Below are 16,706 nucleotides of genomic sequence, written 5' to 3' on the forward strand. Positions count from 1 at the left end.
CGACTGAAACTATCTATGTTAACTACTCTGGGATAGTTTATTAATCTTGAAACTACTTGTTGAACACAGCCAATTAATTCTTTCTTGAATAGCTTACTTTGGGGGCATCAAACATACAGCAAAACAAGTTCTAATGGTGCCGACCCACAAACAGTCACGTAAAGTCCCCAGGTTTAAATGAAATCTATGTATTTTTATTAAGGATTGTGTAAGCTGACATAATGAAAACATGTAACTGAAAACAAATTTACGCTTGACTGTGACTACTGTCCTAAAGCTATTACAACAGTTTACTGACAGTAACTGGCAAGAGTAACTTAGAAAATAACTTAATCCAGCAGCAGAACAAAAGCATCGTCAGTAGTACTGAATATAACTCTCTCATATCATATACTTATATATTTATATATCTATGTAAGGTTTGCACAATCAGGGAGCAAGGCACATAATGAAATGAGAGCATACATTTAAGCAGAAGAAAATATCAACAAAGCTAAAAGAAGATTTTTGACTTCATCTTTACTGAACTGTGCATAATCATCTGAATAATGTCCTCTATCAAGTACTTTATGATACAGTTCCTTTTGCCTTATTCATGCTTTAAAAAAGTATATTCTACACTGTATCTATTTTACTTACTCAAAGCTCCCACAGCCTATATATCAGTGTGAGCCTTGACTCCATTTATTTAAGAAATGGGATGAGAGGGAGCAATCCCATTTAAATGTGCAATTTTTCTTTAAAACAGTAAACAATGTTTTTACAACGTTTAGCACATGAAGTAATTTTTTTTTAAGGTGCTAGGGATCACACCCAGAACCTTACACATGCAAGGCATGTGCTCTACCAGTGAGCCACATCCCTGGTCCTGATGTTTAACTTTAAATGTACATTTCTAAAAAATGAATTCAGTAGTGGCTCATAATAAAATTAAGCAAAGTCATTTGAAACATTCCAGTTAATGGTTATTTTCTAGTAGGGATTATTTACAAGGAAAAAAAATAAAGGTGGGAGTCATGAAAAATGGCAGTTTTTGGTATTTAGTTACAATTAATTTAACAAACAGTGGACAATTCCCAAAATGCAGAGATCTTTTTCGTTAAGTGCTGCAAAAGCATGTTCTGCCTAAGAGGCTGAAGCTTCCACCATCACAAACTTGGCATCAATGCCATCCCTGGTCAATGTACCCGCTTCTCAACAGAGCCACTTTAAATATGTAGTAGACACCATCACCTGGACCTGACTCACTTCTCTAATTTCTTTGGTAGAAAGTGACCAGGCTCCAAGCAGATGGAACCATCTCGTGTGAGATATTTTTCCTTTTTCTGTCCAAACTAGAAATACTTTATAATTAGCACCTAAACATTTGCCTGTTGAATTTTTAAATGCTATTCCTCCAAAGGAGTTCAAGGCACTGGGGATTATAGTTGATAGTACTTCCTCTTCTAAATAGTTTATTATTTAATCAAGTAAAAAACAAACCAATTGGAGAGTTTTTCCTTCAAGTGTTTACCAAGTATATTATTTTGCTTGTTTTTATTTAACAAGTTATCCTATAGTTGAATTTCAGATTTCTTTTACACATAGACCTTCCAAGGGCACAATTGAGGAACCGAGTGCTCAAGTTTGCTGTTTAGTGTAGAAATGTTCGACTGAATCTTAAAGGAAAATCTTAAAATATATTGGGAAATTTAATTTTAATCTATTTGCAATCTGGATCAAAAATACCAACTTTGTAAGTGGTCCTATGTTCTCACAGGATCTAGGATAATTTATATAAGTGATATAAGGTATGTAAGACAAAATTCATAAAGTACCAATAGATGACTTACAGCCTAAAGTGATTTTAGAAGACATTCTCATCAACTGTACATATCCAATTATATATACTTTACTCAGAGTACACGAGAACATAACACCTATAAATCGCAGCATCCGATTAACTGGTCTAAGCATCCTATTAACTGGTCTGAACTTGATCAAATCTGTGAGAGTATATCACTTGTAATCTGTTAGCTCTGAAAGTATAAGAAAACATTTGGGAATGAAGTATAAAACTAGAAAAGGGTTTTTTTTTGTTGTTTAAAATCACATAGTGTTTAATAACATGAAACTCCTTTAGTTGAAGTCAGGATTCTTTCGTTGTAGTTCGATAATCAAACCAAACCCATACTATTAGCTGAAATTCTTTTCAGGCTCACTTAAATCCTTACATCCTTGACAGAAGCTTAATAGCAATTACATTCTCCCAAAGTAGCAGCTTTTCAAACTCTGGTTATGGACGCACGGCTTACTTATCACCTGGATTTCAGTGTTGCCAGAATCATACCCCAAATTTCGTTAAATTTGGCATTGTTTTCAGTGTGAAGTAAATTTACATACAGAGGGGACTTTAAAGACAGTTCACAGCCCTTTGCAGAATGTGCCATCAGTGGGCAAAAGCACCTCAATTTTAGAGAATTACAAACACCATATCTATATTCCTTTTTTTAAAAAATGGAAGTTACAGTTAAGTGGTTATCTGTAAAAGCCTTAGAATATTTTTCCCAAGTGAGATTAGAGCAGCTATTTGAGCAGTAAAACTGAACCTGATAAAACTTCATTAAAGAATAGTCTAATTAATTTATCTATGAATTCAATACCAACTGTTTATTATTAACAGAGAACAGGTTCTGCTTCAAAGTTGGTGCCAAAACTTAGGGTGTCATAATTAAGCTGGTTACTAGTCCTCACAGGCACCGATTTCAAGCGCAGGATGAATTCACCTTGTTTTTCAGTACAGCTGTACTCTATGACCAGAAGCAGCCATGTAGGGTTAGAGCAGAGGCAGTGGGAGAAGGCACAGTACTAGGGTCACCTGGCAACAAGTATTTTCCATGAATACATCAGGAAAAAATAGTTACAAAAAAACTAAAACTAAAAATAATAAATAAAAACAACTTACGTTAACTATAACCCAACAAAAATTCAAATTAAAAAATCATTAGGGAGTAAACACAAGTTACTTTTTTTTTTTTTGGATTCACTTGTTTCACACAGAACAAAAATAACAGCCATTCCATCTTTGGAAAACTGTTGTCAGAAGAGCCACTGGATGGGGTCAAAAGTGATGCATTTCTTCCTCTGGTCCTGCTCTTTTCTTGGTGCCCCTAGTGTTCTTAGTCTGTTCCTAGAAGGGAAATGCTACTCGAGGAGGTTCAGAATGGCTATCGTCAGGACTGACATGTAAGCAAGGAGTCTCAGGAAATCTTACATTCTGAAAAACAGAAGACTCAATCTTAAGGACTCAAATCATGCATGATTTAGGGTACTCTATTTCCCTCCAGGAAAGTTGAAGTTGCCCTTCATGTAAATCACACAAAAAACTCCCTACCAACCCTTATCACCCCAAAACACAACAGTGATGAATTATGATTGATTTTTTTTTAAGAAACTCTTTACCTCACCTAATTTTCCAAATAAGAGTGATTCTTTGAATATACAGCTACAGGAAGATTACAGAAAATGACTTTACTCATAATCACAGTGCAGTTTGGCAATCTGTGTCATAAACAGTTATCCAAGTTGCTGTGCATGCTTAAAAGAAAGAGGTGTTAAAGGTCACTTCATAAACATGTTATCAAGCACACAGGAGTTTGTGAACAATAAAAATACCTAAAAAGTTATCTTTTAAAGAAGGAAGGCTCCCTCCTCCCCACCACCCCCAATGCTGGGAATGATACCCAGGGCCTCATCCATGCAAGGTAAATACTCTACTGCTGAGCTATGTCCGTGGCCCAGGTATACAATCTTAAGTGTTCCATGAGCACATTATATTCAGCAATATCCTGGAGATGCAGCAGTGGAAAGGTAGTGTTTATTCTCTATGAAGAAATACTTTCACGGAGTGGCTTATCTGGTGTATATATGGTACCACTTTCACTTATTCTTGAATTATCATCTCTGCCCCACTATATTGTCATCACCCTTTCCCTTATGAGATATTGTCAAAGGATTTTTATAGTTTGTAACAGTAATCCTTACAACAGGCATACACGTTCATTACACAATGTGTTCATTTATCATTACTGGGGTGACTAGTTTTTATTCCCCTTAGCAGCTCTAAGGTAGCCTTTTATTACTAATGGTCACTTTAACATCATAAACTGATGAGACAGTACACATTTTTCTACCAAGGGGGAAGCATGTATGAGTATAATGAGGCTTATAAAATTACAGGTTTGCATCTGAGAGACGAGTCCATGTCACACCAAATTGCACATGCATAATATGTAATAACACTTACTGTGTTTGGACTACACTATTCCAACAGAACTGCTAACCTGGACAGCTCTCTTTAGCGAAAAAAGGATCCTAGTATACTGCAGCGGTTGGCTATGGGTGAACTGTCAAAAACCTCATTTACTTTCTTTCCCTGCCTGATAGTCCTGTCTCATACTCTATTTGTATTATACATTATGTCCATAGACAGACAGGCAAATAAAACCTAATTGAGTCACATTTCCCAATTGTCACTTTGTTTTCCAATTGCCCAAACTTGTAGTGATACACAGAGACACATTTCAGGAGGTGTTTTTTGTAATGATGTACCATATTAGACAAAGGATGTGTGTATTTTATACATTAACTGTCTACAATATCTAATTTCAGTATCTACCTAAGCACACACTGTAAGAAGATAACTGGTAACCTGAAGACATACTGGGACAGACCATTCCAGGGATACAGTATTGGGTATTCTCTCACATCAACAATCTGAAACCAAGCTTGATTAAGCTTCAGAAAGCTCATGAAAAGGATTCTGGCAGAATAAAAACTATCCAGGATTATAGCACTGAATTATCTACGGATTGTAGGCCAAGAGCTTACCTGTGATGAACACATCCTAGATTTGGTGGGATCAGTGAGCAGTATTGCAACTAGAACAGTTGGATTAAACGAAGTATTTACTCTGACTATAGTCACATACAGAGATAGTGTCCATGAAAATCTCACACACCACCATTTACCCGTTCTATGAAGCTGATTTTTTTTTCCTGATTTTAAAGTGCCCCTTTATGTATAGTAATTGTCAGTCAAGCAGTTCAAATTTAAACCAGCTGTGAGGGGAAAAAAACCACAAAGGCCCATCGATATATCAAAGATTCTGGTTGTCTTCTCGAACTGAGAAACAGCACATTATACATCTATTCCTTAATATATAATACACAACATGCACAGATAGGCTGCACATGACACATGTATAAAATACCATCTAAATTACTTAGAAACTTTTGCTCCAATCCACATAATAACAAATCATAAGGGACAGGACTCACATTCCCTTCCATGCCTCTTCCACCCAAAATACACAAAACCCATTTTCAGACCAGGAAAGAAATGGAATAAATAGAATCACTCAGCTATATATATATATATATATACACATATACACACATATGTATACATATATATACACAGACTATAGCTATGTGTGTCCACACACACATACACATACAGCTGGACACTACCTGAATAACATCATCACACCAGGAGCCTCTGAACACCTGAGTTCATCAGTGATCAGGTGAGCTGATTGTAGAACCAATTACAGATACCATAAAAACGGGAGTCCCAGGGTAGCTACCAGTCTCTTGAGAGCTTAGTGTTCTGGTCTCTTTTGGGGGGAGCTGGAGGGGGTCCTCTCCGCAATGTTGCATAGCCCGATATATGACTGCCTCCCAAGCTAGCTTTCTGTTGATCAGAAAGCAGTTCAGGGGGTGGTGGTGGCAGGGCCATATCATCCATGGTGGCCGTGGGTTCTGCTCTGGACATACGTGACGAAGAGAGCGAGCCATGCCGAGTGATGGACTTCCGCTGCAGTGTCCGGTTGAGGTCAGCCAGGAATCCAGGCTGGACACTAAGGCTGGATTTGGGTGAGGTGGGCACTTGTGGCGCAACTGTGGCCATGGCGGGCTGCTCAGAGATCTCTGCCTGAGTGAGGCGGGTGCTGTCATTCCGCTTGGGTCGCGTGGGTGGTGGGGCCTTCTTCACTGACGTTTTGGACCACTGTTGTGGCTGGGGATTGACTACTGCCACCTTCGGTGAGGTGCTTCCTGCGAACACAGCCGGAATTTCCACGGGGGGCAGAGGAAGCTCTATTTCAGGTGGAGGGGGTGGAAAGTCGGAATCTGATGGTGGAGAAGGGAATTCAACCACGGAATCCTTGCCACGCCCACTCAAAACTGGTGCTTTTGCTGGCACACACCCTTGCTGGAGAACTCCAGGAAAGTTAACCCCAGAAAGATTTAGTTTCCCAGGCTTCGGGGGTGCTGCGGGCGGTGGCGGGGTCTCCTTGCTGGGAGACCCAGAGGGTTCGGCTGGCGACGCAAACTTGCTGACTAGACTATCTACCGAGGGTCTCTTGGGCTCAGGGTGCTCGGCACAGTTGCTAGACTTCATGCTGGAGTTGCGCTGCGGGGTTGGGGGAGGCTTCTTCCCGCCGGGGCTGGACGTCTTCCCAGTCTTTTTGCCTGGAGATCCGCTTTTGTCCGGGGCGGGAGCAGCTGTGGGTGTGGCAGGTGGCAGTGGTGGTGGTGGCGGCGGCGGAGGGGTGGGGACAGGGGTGGGCACAGGTGCTGGAGGTGGAGGGGGAGGAAACACTAAGCTGCTCTCAGGCGGAGGCGGCGGGAAGTCCGGGGATGGGGCAGGAATGGAACTGGGCTGCCACTTGGGTTTGGCCTTCACAGCGGGAGGGGACTGTGGGGTCACGTTCGCTGCTAAGGGCTTCAAAGGTTGCGACTCTGGGGGAGGAGCGCCTGGCGGGGGCGGAAACTGGCTGGCGAGCTGCTTCACCACCGAGGGCACGGGGGACAGCGGGGAGGGCGGCGGCTTCACGCTGAAGCTCTGCTGCTTCGGTAAGGTCGGTGGGGGCCCTGGGCTGGGCAGAGCAGGGGAGGAGGGCGGAACGTGAGGGACAGGAAACGCGGGCTGCTTTTTGACCGGTGGGACGGGAGGGGTGGGTGTGGGCGGCACTGCCTGTGTAGCAACAGGTGGCACAGTCTTGGTGCTGGCTGGTGCGGGGACGGTCACCGTGGGCTTGGGTGGGGCTTGGGGAGGGATGGGCGCGATGACGGGAGGAGGTGGGGGAGGTGTTGGGGGCGCCGCAGACTGCATGTGGTGAACGTGATGGATCTTCAGAGGAGGAGGTGGGGGGTTGAACTGCGGGAGGGATGGCGTGCAAGGTGCTGGTTTCAGCTGTGCCATAGCAGAGCCGGGGGTCGGCGGTGGAGGTGGCGGAGGGGGTGGGGGAACAACTCCGCTGGGGGGCACCAGGATCTGGGGCTTTCCTGACTGGGAGGCCACGGGCGGCGGCTGCATCACTAAGGATGGTAGTGGCTTAAAAAGGGGCCCGGAGTGCTGCGCGTTCTGCAGCCGGGTGATGGTGCTGTACTTGACGAACATGTTGGCCGCCGAGCCCGCAGAGGGCGCAGACTGGCTGGGCAGAGGGGGTGGTGGCGGAGGTGGGGGTGGTGGGGGCGGGGGCGGCGGCGGCGGGGGCGGGAGAGGTGGGGAGGGCTGCGAGGCAGTGTAGGGGGCGGCTAGCTTAGGTTGTGGGGACAGCGGGGGCATAAGTGAAGTGTATGGTCGATTCATAGACTCCATCCTGGCCTAAAAGGGGGGCAGGGTGGGGGGGAGAGAGAGAAAAAAAAAACACAACAAGAGTTAGAGGAAAGCTTTGACTGCATACAACTAAAAAGCATGGGATCTGAAAGAGACATGCACGAAAGGATGTGATCAGAAAGATGGACAATGTCAGGAAGGCTAAAGTATGACCCTGGGACAAAAGGACAAAGAAAAGTTGTCAACAACATTCTCAAATAGCCAGATGGCATCAGGGGCATTTCCCCTGTTATGGAAGCCACGTGGCCAAGGGGGGGGGAGGGCCTCTGGACTCTGGGCTCACCTGGACTCTGGCAAGGGGAGACAGCCCTGTTCACCGACCGGGTGTGCATCCACTTTCAAGCAGATGCCTAACTAAGTGTCCGAGTCCTGGCTGAAGTGGCTTTTTGGTGCTAGGAAGCTGGCATGTAGGATATAAACGTTTAGCAGGCGTGCACAGTCCCACAGCAATGAATGAGCTTGACACACACGTGTTCATGTGAGACATTTGCATCCAACATGCAGAGACGTTCACAGTGCAGGTAAGGGGAGGGGGAGGGAGTTCCTAACATTTGTTTTACTAGAAAATCTATAAAGAAATAGACATTACAGCCAAAGATCAGAAAAATACCACACAGAAAAAAGCCAGAAGGAAATGAGAGAAAACTTTGGAAGAAGATTCCGGTGAAGGAACTATAAGAGCTAGACTTTGAAAACAACCTGCAGCCTGTCTGGGCACCTCATGGCATGGCTCCAATGACCACATTTATGTTTGGTCATTTATTTCATGGAGCTACGCATGCATGAGTGTGGTTTGACTATTTTGGAGCAAAGAAATGACCATCGGTTTAATAACTCAGTGCATCTTCAAGGCTCTGAACAAACTGAGGATCCAAGATAAACCATTTGTTTCCTTCCAATTATGAATGACATGTAACTGGCACAGAAAACGTTTAGGTTAGTAGACCAGAAGACTCATTACAGGGCTAAATTCTAATGCCCATCAGGACACTCACATGTTTCTTTAAAAGTTGCACATCAAAGTAAAAGCATTAGTCTGCAAGATTTGGTTATAGGAGTCACCCAGGTTAATGTGTTTCCAAAGAACAGCCCCCGACCTTAACTTGACCCTGTGTTGGCTGCTGCAGGGGTGTAGACCTTAGCTGTGTTGGACTTCTCATTTGGCACCTGAGACTGAGATAACAAAAGAAACACATGGGGTATCAAGACTCAAACACATCATCACTTGTGGCAGATTCAAACTCTTTCTGAAACCACAATGACAAACACACTACTTCATCACAAAGCATTCTGATCTTTGCTTTCCTTGGCCTCTTTTTTTTCCCCCCATAATGGGGAAGTTCTTTACATAGATGATATCACTGAAAACTTAATAAGGTGGACTTTAGGGATCAGTGTACACTGTGTAAACCTGCACCTTGACAAAATATTTACATACAAGTTATTAGCACCAGACAAGATTATTCCATCTAAACTGAGAAAAAGGTAAAGGAATTCTGAAAAATTTGAGCTTCTGATATTGCTAAATTGTTGGCGGTTTCAGAATTTTTCTCAAATATATATTTCTGTGAGAAAGTGCTCTACCCCTATACCGGGCTATAAATATTAATGTCTCCTTCATCACACTAAGGGCCAGTTAAAAATGATCACATGTGAAAAGAAAAAGTTGAAGGGAACAGTCACTCATTGGTAAATGTATGTAATAAATAAACTAAGAACATAAGAAGATCAAAATGATTCTTGATAAACTAAGAACAAAAGAAGATCAAAATGATTCTTAGGTGAAAGTAAAATGTTAATCATGTATGAGCTTCTGCCATTGAGGTGAATATAGCTAGGCTACACACTTTACCATAAAATTTAAAAATAAATTCGATATGGCTTCTTTCAACTGGGCTAAAGAACTTCTTTTTTTAAAATAACCTTGGAGTTACTACATTTGTCCTTCAGGCTAAAATGCAAGGCTCAAAAATTAAAATTTTTTTTGTTGTAATTTTTTGGGAGGATCATGCCTGGCTGTGCTCAGGGATCACTCTTGATGATGCTTGGGGGACCATATAAGAAGCTGGGAATTGAACCTGGGTTGGGCACAAGACCAGATGTTATTTAGAAAATAATGCAAATGCCCTATCCACAGTACTTTCGCTTCAGACCCCCATGATCTCAAATTTTACAAGAATTGATCAGACTTTGTCATCCACATAAACTGTAATTTGAGGAAACCCAACACACAAAAATACCAAAAGCACATACAAAAAAGATAAAGGAATGAATGAGTAAAACAAATCTATTAATCATTAGCAACTTCTCTGAAACAGATTTAAAGCAGTGGTCTTATGGTTTTGCTCCATTCAAATTGATTAAATGTAAAAAGGAGAAAAACAGTTCTCTTAAAACTTTGAATCATCGGTGGGGCTGGAGTGATAGCATAGTGGGTAGGGCGTTTGCCTTGCGGGTTCGATTCCCAGCATCCCATATGGTCCCCCGAGCACTGCGAGGAGTAATTCCTGAGTGCAAAGCCAGGAGTATACCCCTGAGCATTGCAGGTGTGACAACAAAACAAAACAAAACAAACCTTTGAGCCACTGATAAAGGAGAAACTCCCAGGTGTTTTTCAGAGATTGTAGATCAAGTGTTTTTTGGTTTGTTTGTTTGTTTTAAAACCAAACATTTATTTCTGAGTGGAATTATTCCACGAAAGTAAAAGAAGACTGAAATAGGGCCAAGAAAGATTCCGAATAAAGTGGGGGAAAGACAACAAACTATGCCCATGGGATATCAGAGACTTTTCTATGTAGAAGAACACTCTTACCTTGCTGGACTCTTCCAGCTGAGTCCCTCGCTTCCAGGCTTCAGAGAAGATGGAGCTCACGATGCTCTGGGAACGGACATGTGCTGCCGGCTGGGTGTCGGACACTCCACTATCAGACTGATTAGAGTGATTGGACTGAGACTCTGTTTAAAGTAGATTTTCAGAAGCAGGAGTAAGTGCATATTCTGACAATATGGATTGGGAAATTTAGATCTTTTAACAAAAGACCAGATGTTATGGAGAAAACAAGTAAATTTTGTTCAACTCATTTCATAAAAGCTTACTAAGTGCTTTCCACTCTTAAGATCTCCCTTACAGAAAGGCCCATCTCTCTCTCTGAGAGACTGATACTTACAATAGAAATCTTTTCTTGTAACAACCAACTTATTTTGTTTCTCTATGTCACAAATGAGTGAGATCTGGCTTTTGTCCTCCTAATTCACTTTGCTGAAAATGATACCCTCTGGCTAGTTCCATCCAAGTTACAGTGAACTGCATGCTGTCATCTTTTCTTACAGTTGCATAGCATACCAATGTTTTTGTATGACACAATGCCTCATCCTCCATTCACCTGTTGGTGGACATTTGGGTTGTCTCCATATCATGGCTAATAACCACTGCAATAAACAAAGGTGTGTGTATGTCTTTTTAAATTAATCTTTTTGTATCTTGTGAATGAATGCCAAGAAGTAGAATCACTGGGTCAGGTGAGAGTTCTATACTTCATTACTTCATTTCTTCCATAATTACTACTTAGAACAACAGTCTATGAGGCATGAGGCTAGACACACGAATCCTTGGGGGTCTATTCCGCATGAATTACATAATTTATGTGAAAAATAATCTAGCACATTACATAATTACAATGTATATGAGACAGATGATGTTGGAGTAGAAAAAGGCAACAAGCAATTTCATAAAATAGCTGTGAAATCATTTAAGTGCTATATCATTTTAAAAAATACTATCATTTTTCTCTCCAATTTTCCCTTAAGTATCATTTTCTCTGAACTTTTACTTACAATATTCTCTTAAACCACCTTTCCTAATCCATCACACTCTCAAAGTCTGTTTTCCCTTTTAACATTTGTTTTTCCAAATTTACAGAGAAATTATAAAATCACAACATACTGTGCACATACCTCACACTCAGTTCCCTTCATTACTAATATAGCATATTACCATAGTCACAACTAAGGCACAAACAACACTGATAATTACTTTTAATTGAACTCCAATTTTCATGCAGATTTCACTAGTTTTTCAATACTCTCCATTTTCTGGCCTGGGTTCCCACATTGCAGTAGTTGTTTTATCTCAGCATGACAATTTCTCAGATTTTCCTCATTTTTTTTTCAGTTATTTAGATTTTAGGGCCATGCTCAGAGTTACCCCTGACTCTGTATGCAGAGATTACTCCTAATGATGCTCCTGGGAACGATATGTGGTACCTCGAATCAAATCCAGGCCAGTACATGTAAGGCAGGTACCCACCTGCTACTATTGCTCCAGCCCCTGGTTAGGTATTTTAAAGGGTGTGTTTCAATTCTATTTTGGCTGATACTTTTCTCTTCAGATTCAACTGAGGTTATGGAATTTGGGAAAGACCAGAGGAGGGAAAATGCCAGTATCTCTAGGTAGTATCATGGATACAGGCAACCAACATGTTACTGTTGATTCATACCTTGATCACTTGGCTAAGGAACTATCAGTTTTCTCCACTGTAAAGTTAACTGTTCCTCCATAACCCCCACATCCTTTATGCAAACTACTACTTTGCACAGCCCACAGCTGAGGGGAGGAGAATTAAGTTCCACCTCCGTTAGGGCCATGTCCACATACGTTATTTAGAAGTCTTCTGAATTATTGTTAGTACAGTTATTTGTTCAATAATTTATATAACTATGGACTGATGTATTTCTTTTAAAATCTGAGGTATTTGCTCACAGTATGTTTTGTTGCTCAAATTAAAATGCCCATCTGAATTTCTCTCCTTTTATGTACTCTCTTGTATTCTTTTATATACTCTTTCATTGTGTTTTTTTTGAGAATCTTCCCCATTTCTTGCACTGTAACATGTTCCAGGTTCATCTTAAATACAGTCATAAAGAATTATACAAATACTATAAATAATATTATTAACTATTAAACAATATGTATGACATAAAATTAGCCATTCCCTGAGTCCTTAGTGCTAGGCTTTGGGGGGAGGGGGCCGGGGGAGATAGTCTAAGATCTAGGCACTCTATTCTCATTGCTTCTATGTGTCACCTCTAGGTTCTCTTAGCAGACAGAACAAGCATGTCACCTCGAAGTGCTCTTAGGAGACTGAAATCAGAAGCATGTACACTAACCCATATATATATATGTGTGTATATATATATATATATATATATTCTAAATCCTTTTTATTTCTGTAGAGTTGAAATTAAGTCATAAAGTCCTTTAAAAATTTTTTCTTTTTTTTTGTGGGGGGGCACACCCAGTAGTGTCCAGAGCTTTCTCCTGATTTTGCACCCAGGGATCACTCCTGAGTCAGACACATAAGAAGCAAATGCCTTACCCACTGTATTATCACTCTGGCCCCAGTCATAGAGCACTGTAGCACTGTTGTCCCATTGTTCGTTGATTTGCTCAAGCGGGCACCTGTAACGTCTCCATTGTGAGACTTATTGTTACTGTTTTTGGCATATTGAATATGCCACAGGTAGCTTGCTAGGCTCTGCTGGGCGGGTGGGATACTCTCGTAGCTTGCTGGGCTCTCCAAGAGGGATGGAGGACTCGAACCCAAGTCGGCCTCGTGCAAGGCAAACGTCCTACCCACTGTGCTATTGCTCCAACCCAGTTATAGGGATTTTTAATAATTTTTAATTATCTTCTGGAGCCACACCTGGCTGCACTCAGGGCTTACTATTGAGTCTGTACTCCAGAATCACTCCTGGCAGGGTTCAGGGGACCATACAGGTGCTGGGAATCAAATCGGGTCAGCCATGTGCAAGGCAAGTACCCTACCCACTGTACTATATCTGATCTCTAGCTCCCAAGAAAATCTCCTGCCTTTATATCTGTAAATTTAGTGTTTTTACATTTTAGATACATGTTAACTGGTTCTTGATACCATTCTAACAACAAAATGAAAACAAAAGCACCCATATCTACTGGTTCTAATTTAAAATTAGATATGGTTCTGGTTTTTAAAAATCATGCTAAAGTAACTAGGTCTTATTATTAGTCTTCACTGAGCCACCATTGTATTGGTAAGAAATAGCGTTTCAGTATTCCAACTACCTGGGATGCTGGAAGAACTGGATCCTGATTTAATGCTAGAGCTGGATAAAGAAGTCCAATCATAAGCTGATTCTGTTCTTTTCAAGGCTTCTTGATAGTTGATATAGAGCTGCTTCCCATACTAAAAAGAAGGCAGGAAATCATGAAATGAACTTAACTGGAAATGTACAGAACAAATACTTGGGGTGGGAAAGGGGAACATATTTCTGCTTATTGATGTACAGTTTGCATTAATATAAAGAATACTTCAATAAGAGCAAATTATCAATTACTCCACACAGATTTTTCAGTTATGCTTAAAAATCAGTTTGATTTTTCAGGGCTATAATAAATTTTATTTTCATCTACTAAATAAGAATATATATTCCTTCAAGTATTATATATAATCATATTTAAGATGTCCTTTTGGGGAGGGAGGATTCTTTAGAATCTTTTTAGAGCAATTTTATGTTCACAGCAAAACTAAGAGGAAGGTGTAAATTTCTCACATATCCCCAACCCCTTAATCCACAGAGCCTCTTTCATTATCAACCAACATCCCCTACCAGAGAGGTCTATTTGTCACAACCAGCGAGTCTACATTAACATAACACAATCACTCAAAATTTAATCTTAGGTTCATTCTGGTGTTAATGGATCCAGAAAAAAATGTATAGTGACATGGATCTGGTGTCAATGGGTCCAGAAAAAAATGTATAGTGACATGTTTCTGCCATTCCAGAGTATGAATATTTAACAGCCCTATTTAATTTTTTTCTTTTGCTTAGACTAAGTTCTGCTATATAAGAACCATGAATGCATTTTTCAAAGCCAAAACAAATTAATGCTTCTGAGTGTTTTGCTGTTTTAGTGAAACAACAGTTTTTATTGAGAGACATTTAGAGAGGAATTTATTGAAAGAAAGTCAAGAGAGAATACAGTCTTCTCTAGAGGGGAAAAAGTAGAGGAGAGGAAGAGATATGTGTTCAAGAGAGAGAACAAGCTTGGAAGAAAAGCTGATGATCATTAAGCTTCTACTAGCAGCATACCATAGATAGCAACTGTTGAAAGTGTATTCCCATCACCAAAAAGACATTAAGATCATGAAATTCAGGCCTGAGAAAATTAGAAACTGCCAAAATGATGAATATGAAACTATCAGAATTGTAGAAAAAACACGACAAAAACCAAAGCATATCATAAATACCCCTTTCTATCATCAAACAAAACCAACACTACCTTTGCAATTCGAATACCATTGACCCACTGGTGTAGTGTCCTCACATCATCACAACAAAGGTATTTGATGTACTGAGATTTCTTCTGAATCTGCGGGTGCTACAAGATTAAAAACAAAACCCAATTAAGCCCCCTGGAGAACTTAAAAAAAAACCAAAACAATCAACTATCCAAGATTAACCATATCATCCCAAGTTATAGATCCCAATAATGGTCAAATAATTTACACTTGTTATTTGGCTAAATAAAAAACATTTTTTTCCACCAAATATATGAGAAAGAAACTTTGGTTAAATTTTAGGTCAAAATGTTCAAGTCTTATTTGGGGTGGGGGTGGGGGTGAGGTGACACCCAGGGCTGGATGCTGGCTCTGTGCTCACCCTTGGCGGTGCTCAGGGGACCATATGGGGTACTGGGGATCATCCAAGTCAGCTGCATGCCAGGCAAGCACCCTACCCACTGCACTATCGCTCTGGCCCAAGATATTCCAGTTTTTTAAAAAATTTTCATGTTATGAGAAATCCCCAAATAACTACCCTTCTTCATTTCAAAGAAACAAAATTCAGCAAGGTCAACAAAGTCAGCTGCTTTCTAGAGTAGCTATAAAACTAGGAAAAGAGATGAGAATATTTGGTTTCACTTGGTTTGGTGTTCACTGAAGTTGGGCTCAGAAACCCCCAGCTAGTCTCTGGTGTTGCTCCCAGCACTCCCCAACAGGTGACTGGACGATGGTCAGAGCCCAGGGCGCGCAGCACCAGGACAACCAATGGGAGCGCCAGCAGCGTGAGGCTCCTGGGAGGCTGAGCAGATCTCTGTCTACACAGGGAGCCTTGGGAACATGCTGCAGCATCAGAGTTTCTTCTCACAATCCAGTGTACTTCTCAGTTACATTTTTTGTGAAAGGTGACTGACCTAACCCTGACTAAAATATGTTCGACGGGGGCCGAGATGTGACCCCGGCGGCCCGCACATTTGTGGCCTCTCCGCAGCTACACGAGCATGATTCCAGAGGCCAGCTATACTACTTTTGGTACCCGCAGCTTCTTGCAGAAATGTCTCTAAACTGTGAACTAAGCCATGGCCCCATGCCTACCCAGGAGGGAAAAGGTTTTTCTCTCTTGCCTTTTCCTTGCGGGGGCGGGGGTGTGTGTGGAGGGGAGGGAAGGACGTGGTGACCGCCATCTTATGAGGACCACTAATGAGAGGTACAAGCTTGCAATGACTCAATTTCTCGAAGAAATTTCCCTGGACTTAGTTATTAAAATACAGAAATCAAAAACCTCATATCTCTTCACAGCAGGTCTGATTCTAGTGGGGAAACTCCAAACAATAATAGTGAGTTTTTTGTTGAAATATTGAATATAACCAAAGTAAAGAGAAAGTAAAGTGAAATTTATCAGTTTCACAGGCGGGGGTGGGGGGGCGGGGGGATGGGAGGTATACTGGGGTTTTTTTGGTGGTGGTGGAATATGTGCATTGGTGAAGGGATGGTATTTGAGCATTGTATAACTGAGACTTAAGCCTGAAAGCTTTTAAATTTTCCACATGGTGATTCAATTAAAAAAAAATATATATATATATATAATGGGGTTGGAGAGAAAAATACAGTGTTTAGGGCATTTGCCTTACATGCAGGTGACCCCGGTTCAATTCTCAAACCCCCATATGGTTCCCTGAGCCTTGCCAGTAGAGATCCCTGAGCCAGGTGAAAGCCCTGATCACCACC

General features: G+C 41.2%; 1 protein-coding gene across 5 annotated transcripts in view; it reads right to left on the reverse strand.

Annotated features, from left to right (window-relative positions):
• Positions 1–172: 172 nt before the first annotated feature.
• The window catches only part of RAPH1 (Ras association (RalGDS/AF-6) and pleckstrin homology domains 1), an 85,563-nt gene continuing 69,029 nt past the window's right edge, over positions 173–16,706 (reverse strand). For all 5 annotated transcript variants that reach the window (XM_055120518.1, XM_055120517.1, XM_055120516.1 and 2 more), the window contains 4 exons: positions 14,981–15,079; positions 13,763–13,883; positions 10,475–10,617; positions 173–7,650 (listed from right to left, as the gene is read on the reverse strand). In XM_055120518.1, coding sequence (XP_054976493.1) covers positions 5,623–7,650; positions 10,475–10,617; positions 13,763–13,883; positions 14,981–15,079 — 2,391 coding nt within the window. In that variant the 3' untranslated portion in view covers positions 173–5,622. The remainder of the gene's footprint in view (positions 7,651–10,474; positions 10,618–13,762; positions 13,884–14,980; positions 15,080–16,706) is intronic.

Source organism: Sorex araneus, chromosome X (genome assembly GCF_027595985.1).
Source record: "Sorex araneus isolate mSorAra2 chromosome X, mSorAra2.pri, whole genome shotgun sequence".
Taxonomy (NCBI): Eukaryota; Metazoa; Chordata; class Mammalia; order Eulipotyphla; family Soricidae; genus Sorex; species Sorex araneus.